Raw genomic sequence first — 13832 nt, forward strand, 5'->3', positions numbered from 1 at the left:
TGCACCTGCATGGGACACCAGGAAGAAGCTCCTGGCTCCTGGCTTCGGACTGGCGCAGCTCTAGCCGTTGCAGCCATAGGGGAAGTGAACCAGTGGATGAAAGACCTCTGTCTCTGTCTCTACCTCTCTCTCTAACTCTGTCTTTCAAATAAATAAAATATTTTTTTTAAAAAAAGGCAGAGTTACAGAGAAAGAGGAAAGAGAGAGAGAGATACTTTCTATCTGCTGGTTTACTCCCTAAATGATCACAATGGCCAGGACTCAGCCAGGCCAAAGTTGGGAGCCTGGAGCTTTATCCAGGTCTCTGACATGGGTGGCAGGAGCCTAAGCACTTGGGCCATCCTCTTCTGCTTTTCCAGGAACATTAGCAGGGAGTTGGATGGGAAGTGGAACAGATGAGACTCTAACTGGTGCCTATATGGACACCTGCTTCACAGGCAGAGGCTTAACTGCTGAGCCACAGCATAGGCCTCATCATTTATGCAATTATTTCATGGCCTTTAATAATAATTGACTCCATAAACATTCTCACACAAAATTTGTCAAATTCAACTGCTAGGGTATCTAAGAATTTTGGCTGCCATACACAAATTGTTTTCCTAGTTTGTTTTTGCTCACTTGTAGATAGAGTATTGATTTTAGATAATTATAATTATTGCAAATAACGAATTCTGCTGACTTTAAAAAGTTCTGGAGGTCTGTGATTTTCTATGCAAATAATATATACATTTCCTCTTTTTTTCAGCAGTTTTGCTAGTCTCAACTTCTCTCTGTCTTTATGACACTAACAAATAAGAATGCTATGATGGCTGGCATTCTAGTCTCATTCCTAACATTTGTGAATCCTGAAGATTTTAACAGATAACCCTAATGAGGTTAAGTAACGCCTCACTGCTTGCAGTTTGCTAAGGTTCTGTCATGGGTAAATGGTAAATTTCTCAAATACCTTAGAATATTTCTTGAGGTGTACTTTCCTTTGAATATCTTATATATGTTATCATGCCTGGCATCGTGGAATAGCTCGGGTAAAGCCGCTGCCTGCAACGCTGCATCCTATAAGTATGCCACTTCAAGTACGGTTGCCCCATTTCCAGTTCAGCTCACTGCTATGGCCTGGGAAAGCAGTGGAAGATGGCCCAAGTCCTTAAGCCCCTGCACCCATGTGGTAGATCCAGAAGAAGCCCCTGACTGCTGGCTTTGGACAGGCCCAACTTCAGCCATGACGGAATTGTTGGGAGTGAACCTGTGGGTGGAAAATCTCTTTCTCTGTGTCTCTTTCTCTCTCTATAAACTCTTCCACTCAAATAAATAAATATATCTTTAAAAAAATCTTATATCCCCATGTTAAACATGGATTGGGGGCCAGCGCCTTGGCTCACTAGGCTAATCCTCCGCCTGTGGCGCCAGCACACCAGGTTCTAGCCCCGGTTGGGGCACCAGATTCTATCCCGGTTGCCCCTCTTCCAGGCCAGCTCTCTGCTATGGCCCGGGAAGGCAGTGGAGGATGGCCCAAGTCCTTGAGCCCTGCACCCGCCTGGGAGACCAGGAGAAGCACCTGGCTCCTGGCTTCGGATCAGTGCAATGTGCCGGCTGCAGTGCTGGCCGTGGCGGCCATTGGAGGGTGAACCAATGGCAAAGGAAGACCTTTCTCTCTGTCTCTCTCTCTCTCACTGTCCACTCTGCCTGTCAAAACAAAACAAAACATGGATTGGAAATGATGTATTTATTTATACACTATTACTTTTAATTTTGTTAATCTTGAATTTAGGATTTTTGGAATTATGCTAGTAAGTAAAATTAATCTTTTGTTTTCAAATATCAACAAGAAAATCCCATCATTTTATCTATCTAGGATTGTTATTAGTCCTATGTGGCTGTCTCCTAATCTGCCTGCTCTAGTTTACCAGTGTGTTTCGCGTGCTTTCTGCTTATCCTTCTACGCTGCACCCTGGGTGAGCTCTTCCACATGATCTAATCCTCCACTGGGAAGTCCGGAGTGCATCCCAAGTTTTAATATAAATTCCCATTATTATATTATTCATTTTTAAGAATTAAATTGTTTACTTTTGTGCCCGTTGCATGGTTCCTGTTCATTCCTCTCTGTTTTGGTTACATCATAATGCATTTTTAACTGGATGTCACTTTTTCATTTAGCTCTGTATAGATCATAAATTTTCTTTCTTTAATTATTTTTCCATTGATTTTATGGCTTTAATTTCATCTGGAATGATTTGGTCTTATTTTCAGATTGTCAATTCAGTTTTCCTTCATTCTCACAATTTAATTTCTTTGTGTGTTTTGGCTACTTTTGAGTGATCCCTCTCTCTCTACCTCATCTCTCTCCCTCTTCTTGGCTTCTCCGCCTTTCTCCATTGACTTTTGAGACATAAATTTCAGGTCTTTCTGAGACCCCAGTTTAGATCCAGAGACCTCACTCAGAGGGATGTATGGATGCATTTTTTTAAGATTTATTTTATTTTATTTATTAGAAAGACAGAGTTACAGAGAGAGGTAGAGACAGAGACAGAGGTCTTCCATCCGCTGGTGCACTCCCCAGATGGCTGCAACAGCCGGAGCTGTGCCGATCTGAAGCCAGGAGCCAGGAACTTCTTCCGAGTGTCCCATGCAGGTGCAAGGGATCAAGGGCTTGGGCCATCTTCTACTGCTTTCCCAGGCCATAGCAGAGAGCTGGATCGAAAGTGGAGCAGCCACATGGTATGCCATCACTTCAGGCCGGGGCTTTAACCCGCTGCGCCACAGCTCTGGCCCCTGGATGTATTATTGATGCAAACACAGAACCCCTGCTGGCTGTGTTGTTGAAGTTGGTTTTCTGGTTCTCAGCTTCTTATCAGTAAGAGCTTCAGCAAATGTTGGCAGCAGATTTTTCAGCTTCCTTTGCTGTGTGGCCGCTGCAGCCCCCAGATGTCAGCGTGAAGTGTGCCTTACCTGGAGGGCTTCTCTTCTGTGCTTCCCAGTATGACTTAAGACTTAGTTAATGCTGCTTGTTTTAGGATGGGGGATTGGCAGGCTCAAAGTTTTAGCCCTACTCACTACTTGGTGTTTCTGTTAGGGTCTGGGTTTCCATATATGTTATGTATTTTACAACACCCATGTCTTAAACTCTTTATAGCTTTCCCAATAATTTGCCATGTGCTTAGAACAGAGGGTACTTAAGATAGTAAACTGCAAAGCATATTGGCTGAAAGTTCTCAACACAGATGATGTATTCAATTTTTCCTTATATGTTCATAAAATACATATTTTAGGATGAGAACATATTCAAAATCAGTACTGCATTTAAAAAGTATTATTGTTATATTATTTGAGAGGCATAGACACACACACACAAACACAGAACTCCCATTGTCTGCTTCACTTCTCAAATACCCACAATGATGGGGATTAGGTTAGGCTAAACCCAATAGCTTGGAACTCAGTCCAGGTCCCCCACATGGGTTCAGTGGCCCAGTTACTTAAACCATCACTGCTCCCTGCTAGGTTCTACATTAGCAGGATCTGGAATTGAGAATCAGAGCCAGGACTTGAACCCAAGTACTCTAATGTGTTACATGTCTTAACTGCTAGGCCAAATGCTCACCCAAGTGCTAAGTTTTAAAAATTGTACAAGAAGCCTTTTTCATAATCCAGAAGATCTTTATGTTGACAATGTCATTATCAGCATTATAAGTAAAAATAGCTAGAAATTTGCAATATATAAAGTATCTCTTTCTTTTTAGACTACTGCAGATGACATCATAATTAAACCAATTTCTAAAAAGAAAGTCAATTTATTTAATACCTTTGCTTCACAAATACAAAGAAGAATTATAATATAGTTTGCAATGGTTTGAAATCCACATTCATGCATTTTAGAATTCATTCTTCCATAGAAGCATAAAAACAAGGGGCTGACACGTGGCATAGCAGGTAAAGCAACTACCTGCAGTGCTGACATCCCATATGGGCACCAGTTCCAGTCCGGCTGCTCCACTTCCACTCCAGCTCTCTGCTATGGCCTGGGAAGACAGTAGAAGATGGCCTAGGTCCTTGGCCCCTGCTCCCATATGGGAGACCTGGAAGAAGCTCCTGGTGTTGTGGCCATCTGGGGAGTGAACCAGTGGATGGAAGATCTCTCTTCCTTTCTCTGCCTCTTTCTCTCAGTAACTGTGCCTTTCAAATAAATTAATAAATATTTTTAAAAAAGAAAAAAACCAAAAATATTATTTCACTAATATCTAAAATTACTATTAATGCCTTGACTGTCCTTGGAAATGAAGTACTTCTGCTATTTCCTACAATGCAGTGTGTTCATTGCATCCTTTGGGTTCTTCTGTAAGGTGAATAAAACTACTGTTTTACCTTGGAGAAAGCTTCTGATTCCAGCTTTTTGCTAATATGCAAGAATGAAACAGCAGGTGATAGCTACAGTGTTTGGGTCACTGTCACCCACGTGTAGCCCTGGATTGAATCCCAGGCTCTTGGTTTCAGCTCAGCCCAGCCTTGGCTGCTGCAGGCATTTGGGGAGTGATTTTAGCAGATGGAATATCTCTGTCTCTCTGCCTTCAAATAAATTAATAAACTAAAACAGCAAGAGCCAGAGCCAGAGAGAGAGTGAGAGCGAGAGTGAGAGAATGAGAGAGTGCGTAAGTACAGCAGATTGTGTTTCTTATACAAGAACATGGTAGATATACATGTGACTAAAACCTATGCCCAGCATGGTTTATTGGCATCTTAAATGGGCCTAATTTTGTGCTTTGAATTTAATGTCTTCCTTATGCCTCTAGAGGAATTGCTTCATTTTCTATATACCTCCCCCTTTGAATTCTTGACTCTATGTAAGCGATGAGAAGGCCTTTATGTACTGTCTTGCTCATTGTTACCCTAAACTTTTAATCTCTCTGTCTAGGATTTCAAATGTTGTAGTATATAAAGGTATATAGATAATTTAGGTAGCTTCTCAAGGAAAATTATTATTCTCTTATTCTTTGACATATTATTCTCTTATTCTTTGACTTACAAATATCTTTATTACAGGAGGGGTCTATGGATAGCTTATATGAGCCCATCCCAGAGCAACGGGCTAATCAAGAAAGCACCTTTGGTAGACCTGATTCTCCTATCTCATCCTGTGGAGACAGTGGACAAGCACACAATAATCTCTTCATGGTAGGTGAAGCCAACCCTTGTGCTGAATGGATCTTCCATATTATGTATTTAAATACTTCATTTATGATAGTTGTCAATACAGGTCAATACAGCAAAATTTCACTGCTATTATATGGTTCTTAATTTCTTTCTAGTTCCTGCTTTTCTCTTAATCATTGTCTACTTCATAATGTTGGCTTATTAATATGGATTACCATTTATTGAATATATATTGAATGATTATGTAAGTTAACTGAGTCCTCAAAGCAACCTAAAGTATAAAGCAATCTAAGATACAGAAACATTGGTTATAGAAGTAATTATTCAATTTCTTAGATGAAGAAATCTCAAGAGAGAAAAGCAAGGTCATTTCTTAAAGGCTGTACCCTCTAGATTTATGTTTTTTTGCAGTGGGTTAAGTCACCACTCACGTTACTGGTATTCAGATATTGCAGTGTCAGTTCAAATCCCAGCTGATCTGTTTTCAACCCAGCTTAATTCTAATGTACCTGAGATGGTAGTGGATCTTGCCCTAAGTACTTGGACACCTACCACTTACTTGGGAGAATTGGGTGGAGTTCTTGGCTTTTAGCTTCAGTCTGGCCCCTGCCTGCCTATTGTGTCCATTTTGGTCATTAATGAGCCAATGAAATCTCTCTTTCCTCTGTCTCTCTGTCTCTCTGTCCCCCTCTCTCAGTAACTGCCTTTAGAATAAATGAACAAATCTTTTTAATCCATTAATGTTAGAACTGGCATTTAAGCAGATATGTTTCCATCTCAGTAGTTTCTGGAAAGGCATGACTGGATGCCTGAAGTCGGAAGATCTGGATTTGTAGCATTTGTCGATTTCCTTGGTGTAAATATTCTCACCATGGCCTATATCAGGCTACCAATGGTTAACCACAAGTGTGCAACATTTGAATGTTTACCCATCAATTATCTCAAGTCCAGCTCCAGATCCACTTGACTGCTTTCAAAGCTATTCTCCAATCACTTTTTAAATGTTGTCCTAATGTTATGAACGTGTACTATCACCTTACAAAATGTTATCAGACTATAAGTAAACAACCATTATACTTAGTGAAATAAGCCAACCCCAAAAAGACAAATAGTGTATGTTTTCCCTGAGCTGTGGTAACTAATAGAGTATACTGTTTATGAGCAAAATTGACAGTTTTGATTCATGACTATTTATAGTCCTTGTCTCTACTATTGAGGAACAGTGTTTTTTTTTATTTTTTATTTTTTTAAAGATTTTTTTATTTGAGAAGTAGAATTACAGACAGAGAGAGGGAAAGGCAGAGAAAAGGTTCTTTCATCCACTGGTTCATTTCCCAAATGGCCAAAACTGCCAGAGCTGGGCCTATCTGAAGCCAGGAGCTAAGAGCTTCTCTTGGGTCTCCCATGAGACTGCACTTGGACCATTTTCTACTGCTTTCCCAGGCTGTGGCAGAGAGATGGGTCAAAAGAGGAGCAGCTGGGACACAAAACAGTGCCCATAGGGGATGCTGGCACTGCAGGTAGAGGCTTAACTTACTATGTCACAGCCTTGGCCCCTGTTTTTTTTTTTTTTTTTTTTTTTTCTTCTTACTATTTGTTGAGTTCTTTACTTAGTTTTGGGTTAATCTTATGACCATAAAATAAACTGGACTTAGAGTGTTGCAAAAAACTGTACTTAGATTGTTGAAAGAAAGAATAAAAAAGTTAAGAAGGAGGTGTTGGTGGTGGGAAGAGCATGGGCAGGAGGGAGGATAGGGTGGACAGTTTCACTATGCTCCTAAATCTGTATGTACGAAATACATGAAATTCATTCACTTTAAAAAAATTTAAAAGAATATAAGTAAAAATCATTTTGCTGAATTATCTTTAAAATTACTAAAGACAGTTCTCTATGTGTTGGAACACTGATATGGTAGCTATTTAACAGTAGTAGCTGTCCTTAGGTAATTGTGCTATACTTAAATTGTTCCCATACTAATAAAATTATTCTGATCAATTGTGGTATAAGATAATACAAAGCAGCAGATATTTGCTACAAAAAAGAATATTCCTATACTTGAAGACTTTGGTGCCCCTTCACACCTTCTAACTACACTTTTCCAAACTATCATTTATTCAGAGCCTCCTTTTGTAAGGTTCTGCATTAGGTGATATGTGCATATGAAATCATTCATGTTTATTTTCATAACAACTTCTGAGAGGTTTATAAATGTTAAGAAAGGTTAAATAAGTTTCCCAGTTAAAAAGAGGATAAGCCAGAATTCAATTTCCAATCTTTTTACTTTAGAGAAAGGCTTACAACAAAGCATGTTGGAGTTTTATGCATGGCTCACATCTACCTATTTTGCCTTTTGATTGATTAAAAATTCTTTACATAGCTTATAGCAGGTTTGTTTCCTAGAAGGTGAAGTTCAGTATTAAGTCTCACTAAGGTCAAAACAATACAAACATATATAAAAGCAACAGAAACTTGTCCCTCAGTTCTCTGAGCCTTTTCAATATCCTTAAACATTGAAGTTGACCAAGATACACAGAAGAGGAGGCAATGAAATACTTTGCACATTAATGTGAGAGAGAAAGATGCCATTCGCAAGGAGGCTGCCAATTGACATTGCAAAGTGTTTGTAGGCATTTTACCCTATAATAGAAAATCAAAATTGAATTGGCTGAAGATCTTGAAGATACGTACTTAAATGTGTTAGTTTACTAAGTATGCATTAACAGTAAACAAGTTCATGGCCATCAGTCAACTAGAATTTTTTCAAACATCGCTTATCTTACAAGACTAGATGAGAATAATAAAAATTTGATATAATTGCTGCTGCTCTCCCTATAAATATGTGTGTATAATGTCTCACTATTTAATTAAAAGTATATGCTGGGCTGGCACTGTGGCTTAGTGGATAAAGCTGCCGCCTACAGTTCTGGAATCCCATATGGGCACCCAGTAATGTACCGGCTGCTCCACTTTGATCCAGCTCCCTGCTATGACCTTTGAAAGCAGTAGAGGATAGCCAAAGTCCTTGGGCCTCTGTACAAATGTGGGAGACCTGCAAGAAGCGCCAGGCTCCTGGCTTTCAATAGTCCCAGCTCTGGGCATTGTGGCCATTTGGGGAATGAACCAGAGGATAGAAGACCCCTCTTTGCCTTTGCCTCTTCCTCTCTGTAACTCTGCCTTTCAAATAAACAAGTAAAACTTAAAAAAAAAGTATATGCCTATATAAACATGTGGCAAGTATATATACATACTGAATCAACTGTTGATTCTAGCATTTGTTTCATTAAACCAATCCTATCAAATTATTATTGATATTTATTATATTCCTAGTGGATGTATGTCTTCTTATTTATTCTTATATTTATTTATTTGAAAGGCAGAGTGACAGAGACAGAGAGACAGAGACCGAGACAGAAAGAAACTTCCCATCCACTGGTTTACTCCCAAATGACTGCAACAGCCTGGGCTGGTCCAGACTAAATCCCAAAACCTGGAACTCCATCCTGGTCTCTCCCTTGGTAACAGGAGCTCAAGAATTTGAGCCATCTTCTGGTGCTTTCCCAGATGCAGTAGCAGGGAGTTGGAATGGAAGCTGAGCCACCAGGACTTGAACCAGCAATCTGAAATGGGATGCTGGCATAACATGTGGTAGCTTAACCTGCTGCACCACAACCCTGGCGCCAGCATAAGACATATAATAGCTTGGATAAGTCAGTACAAAAACAATAACAATTTGAATTTTTTTTGACAGGCAGAGTGGATAGTGAGAGAGAGAGACAGAGAGGAAGGTCTTCTTTTTGCCGTTGGTTCACCCTCCAATGTTGTTAGTCATCTTAGTTTCTTGTGATTTAGAGCTTTTCTGACATCCTCTAATTTCTGAAGAATAGATTTTTTTCCCATTTAGTATTTAGTCTTCCTTTCCCCTTCCCTAATTTAAGAAAAAGATGCTTTGGATCTGTCTTGATATTATCTGAGAAACTTATTCTGTTTGAACTACTTATCTAGAAATAATGAAAGCACCTCTAACAATAAATGGAGTTATGCCTTGAGCTCTCCCTGGTCAAATCCAAGTGCATCTGTGATCTTCCCAGAGAAGAGATCTTCTCCCAAAATATTTAGAATGAACCTGATAGTGCATCTAATTGCCACCATCAAAATTATAGCTCATGCTTAAAATATTCTCATTTGTCACATGAATGAAAAGAAAAAAAGGAGAGAAAAATATTTGGCTTTACAATTTTCTTTATGAGATATTTTATTTAGATATATTTATTAAGAATTTTATTTCTCAGAAAACACTGTTCAAAGCATGGCAAAGCATTCCATAGGTTCACATAAAATTATCTAGCATATCAAAGGGGATGATCCATACAAATCAAGGTAGTGGTGGTATTGAGGGGAAATGAGTTTACCTTGGGTTTTAAACAAGAAACAGCAAATATCCACCTTGCATTTATTTATTTTTATTTTTATTTTTATTTTTTTAACAGGCAGAGTTAGAGAGAGAAAGGTCTTCCTTCCGTTGGTTCACCCCCCAAAATGGCTGCTATGGCCGGTGCACTGCGCCAATCCAAAGCCAGGAGCCAAGTGCCTCCTCCCGGTCTCCCATGTGGGTGCAGGGCCCAAGCACTTGGGCCATCCTCCACTACCTTCCTGGGCCACAGCAGAGAGCTGGACTGGAAGAGGAGCAACTGGGACAGAACCGGCACCCCAACTGGGACTAGAACCCGGGGTGCCGGCACCGCAGGCGGAGGATTAGCCTAGTGAGCCGTACCTTGCATTTTAATTGCAGTTCTAGGAGGGGTTTGCTTTGTAGAGCTGGCCCAGAGAGGAAGCCATGCAAAATATAAAACTTCATTACACTTTAAAAGAGGAATAATACATGACCCACTTGCAGTAGATTAGTGAACTCATGGATTTTTGGAGGCTTTACTGTCAAAAATAGAGAGCAAAAGGTCCTATGGAGTAAATAATCATGCAATTAAATAAATGTGCTGAAAGCAAATAAAATGACATACTAGACTACTAAAGACTGACTAGTTTGTTATCAGTTTAAATGTAGAACATACCTACTTGAGTCTATACCTATTTTACTATCTCTTTATTAAGTCTGAAGCTAATAAAATATATTAAATGAGAAAGAGTGAGGACATAAAATATTTGTAACTCTGCCAATTTGGGGTTAACTGGATCAAGCCTGAATCATCTGGCTTACTATCTATATTGATTGAAGTAAGCAAATAATTGTCAATTTTCCACTTCATTTTGTGTCTCATAAATTAAATTGATAAGAGAGATGAGCCTTTTCAAAAAGGAGCTTAAATGTGGGGTGATGGCAGTGTTCCTATTTAGATCTTGCACATAGTGGTCATTCAATAAATATTTGTAAGCTAAATGAATGGATTCGTGAAGGTTCATTACAAAGTCTTAATAATAATGGAGAAGCAATGACGCGGGATCAAAAAGCATGAGCTTTGGAGTTGAGCAGCTCTGAGTTCTCATTCTGGTTCTACTGCCAAGCTTCAGGGCCTTGGACTGTTGCTGAAGTCTCTCAAACTCCATTTCATTTTGCTATTGAATGAGAAGAGTCCGCCTTTGCATGAATTTGCCAAGTTTCATTGTGGAGAACGAAGCTTGCTCTTGCTCATGGAAGCAGGAAGGATTAAAAAATGAAGGAACCACCAGAAGGCCAGATATGTCATGCTCTAGCAACGACAGTAGAAAAGTACTGCTTAAGGCGGCCTGTATTGTGCCTGCAATGCCCATGAACTAAGAATGGCTCTTCTGTTTTAATAAGTTTGTTGTAAAACTAAAACAAGGGAAAATAGAATGCAGTAGAAACTGTATTTTGTTTACAATATAAAGTATCTGGCTTTTCACAGAAAAAGTTTGTTAACCCCTAGACTGGAGCTGCACCATGCAGCCACAGGTGGCTACTGGGTACTTGAAAAGCATCTAATCCAAAGGCAGATGGGCCATAAGGACAAAATATATGCCATATTTTTTTTTTATTTATTTGACAGAGTTATAGACAATGAGAGAGAGAGACAGAGAGAAAGGTCTTCCTTCCATTGGTTCACCCCCCAAATGGCCACTACGGCCGGCGCTGCACTGATCTGAAGCCAGGAGCCTGGTGCCTCCTCCCGGTCTCCCATGCAGGGGCAGGGGCCCAAGCACTTGGGCCATCCTCCACTGCCTTCCCGGGCCACAACAGAGAGCTGGACTGGAAGAGGGGCAGCCAGGACTAGAACTCGGCACTCATATGGGATGCTGGCGCCGCAGGCGAAGGATTAACCAAGTGAGCCATGGCACCGGCCCCTAGATGCCATATTTTTTAAGGCTTCATATGAAAAAGGAGAGCAAGTAGGTCATTAGTAATTGCAGATTATTTATGTACTGAAATAGTAATATTTGAGACATAATAGGTTAAACAAAATTCCACTTAATTTTTATTTTTTTATAATTTTTTTCAACTTTTATTTAATAAATATAAATTTCCAAAGGACAACTTTTGATTTATAGTGGTTTTTTCCCCCATAACTACCCTCCCACCCGCAACCATCCCATCTCCCACTCCCTCTCCCATCCCATTCTTAGTTTTTATTTAACGTGACTACTAGGGATGGCTTCACTTTCATAATCCCCCTTCCAAATTTTATGTGAATACCTGTGTTCTGCCAAATTAAATCATACCCGTTTTCTAGGCTCTGGTGAAGCTTGTGGGATGTGGTTTATAGGCTGCTAGAGTTTGCACAGATGACATCCTAGAAGGGAAGTGAGATGTTCAGTGTGGGTCTAGTATGTCTCCTACCATCTGCTCCAGTGCCTTACAATCCTTTTTATTATAATTGTTGTAATTGTCACCTCCTCAATAAAAACCAGTGTCCTCTCACCACTGGAACTGCACAGTGGGCACAGAGGATGCTATCTTTCTGAAAGTGTCTCTCCCCCGATTCAAGCCAAAATACCTACCCTAGGCTCACAGTTTTATGCTGATATTTAAAATGAACTGGCTGTGGGCATAAGACCTAGTGGTTAGGACACCATTCAAGATTCCCACTTCATATATTTGTGTGCTCCTGCTGATGTAAGCCCTGGGAGGCGGCAGTGAAGGTTCAGCTAGCTCACTTCCTGCTGCTCACTGGTTTGAGTTCCTAGCTCCTGGATGTTGTTTGCTCCTTTCTCAGCCGTTGTGGACATTTGAGAAGTGAAGCAGCTGATTGCACTAGTCTCTCTGTCTTCTGTCTCTGCCTCGCAAATAAATAAATTAATTAATTAAAAAAATAAAGTGGGTTGGATATAACAACTCCCCTGCAATTTTGGGGTATTTTAAAATGTTAATAAATGAGGACTTGCCATTTGTTTCAGTTAAGATGGAGAAAAATGACAAAAGACCCCTTAAACTATTTAATATTCTCATTGCATAATCACAAAGCAGAGAATATATCACAATGGAATTGCTACACAAAAATCTTGGCATCACTTTTGGCAGTTTTCAACAACATCTGGACTTTAGCGTCATCTGAAGGCACAAATAGATATTCAGCCCTCACTCTGGACACACTACATTGCAAAAATGCAACTATGGCAGCCCTGTCCATTAGAAATCTGAAACAACATGACCCACATATTTAATTTAGACACTTTAGTAGCCCCAATAAAAATCTGAAAAGGAGAAGCAGTAAAATGGGTTTTAATATATTTAAACTAAATATAAACTATTATTTAAATTGGTATTTAATATAAAGTTAACGAAATAGTTTATATTCTTGCTTCATTTTAAACTGAGACTTTCAAATCTGATGTTAATTTTATACTTAACAACACATCTCAATGTAGATGCTAAAATTTCTATTGTAAAAGGGGAATCAGTTCCCAGGAAACAACAAAAGTTATGTATTTTTTACCCAACTTCTGTTTCTAAATTAAAATTCACTTAACCTGAGTAGAAATTTAGTTGCATGAACGAAGGCCTCCAGCAACCAGGCGGTCAACCAAATGCTGCTACAGGGATATACTCGGCTCCCCACCCAGGAGATAGCGGCTTGAGACATCGCCCCATGCCAGCAGAGTACCTCATTGCCCCATGGCAGCAGGAAATAGCTCTAAAGACAGATCTTCACCCCTCTACCCCTCCTGGACTTTTGGGACTACTGTAATCCCATACAACTCCTGCTTTATAAAAAACAAAAGGGGGGGATGTTAGTAAAATGGCGCAGTCTTATCTATCTTATCTTATCTACATCCTGACATCATCCTAGGCTCTAGCCCCCTCTGCCCTTGCTGGAAGCCAGGTGGCCACATGGCCCAACCACCAGTGTCAGCCCCACCCCCACCTCTTGGGATTCGCTGCTCCTACTTCCCTGCCCGCCTCCCTGCGAAGTTTTAAAAGTACCTGCTCCTGAACACATGTCTCTTTCTCTGTCTCCTGACCTCTGTTACTTTCTCTCTCTTTCTCTCTTCCTTCTTCGCCCTTTCCTTCCAGTCTGTTGGGTTTTCCCCAATAAACTCTTTCCCTTAAAAAAAAAAAAAAAAAGATAAAGGCAAAGGCCAGCTCTCCTCCCAGGCCAGCCAAGTAATTAAAGTCAACAGAGTGCCTTCCCCTAGGAGGTTCACACCTCCCTTAGGATATACCACATGTGAAGAGATAGATAGGTCTGGGCCTCTTACAAGGCCTAAAGCCCAACAG

The 13832-nt window shown here is 40.1% G+C and overlaps 1 protein-coding gene across 4 annotated transcripts in view; it reads left to right on the forward strand.

Moving 5' to 3' along the window:
- The window catches only part of SAMSN1 (SAM domain, SH3 domain and nuclear localization signals 1), a 548989-nt gene that overhangs the window by 372433 nt on the left and 162724 nt on the right, over positions 1-13832 (forward strand). For all 4 annotated transcript variants that reach the window (XM_062206648.1, XM_062206649.1, XM_062206654.1 and 1 more), the window contains one exon: positions 5035-5166. In XM_062206648.1, coding sequence (XP_062062632.1) covers positions 5035-5166 — 132 coding nt within the window. The remainder of the gene's footprint in view (positions 1-5034; positions 5167-13832) is intronic.

This window comes from Lepus europaeus, chromosome 2 (assembly GCF_033115175.1).
Source record: "Lepus europaeus isolate LE1 chromosome 2, mLepTim1.pri, whole genome shotgun sequence".
Lineage (NCBI taxonomy): Eukaryota > Metazoa > Chordata > Mammalia > Lagomorpha > Leporidae > Lepus > Lepus europaeus.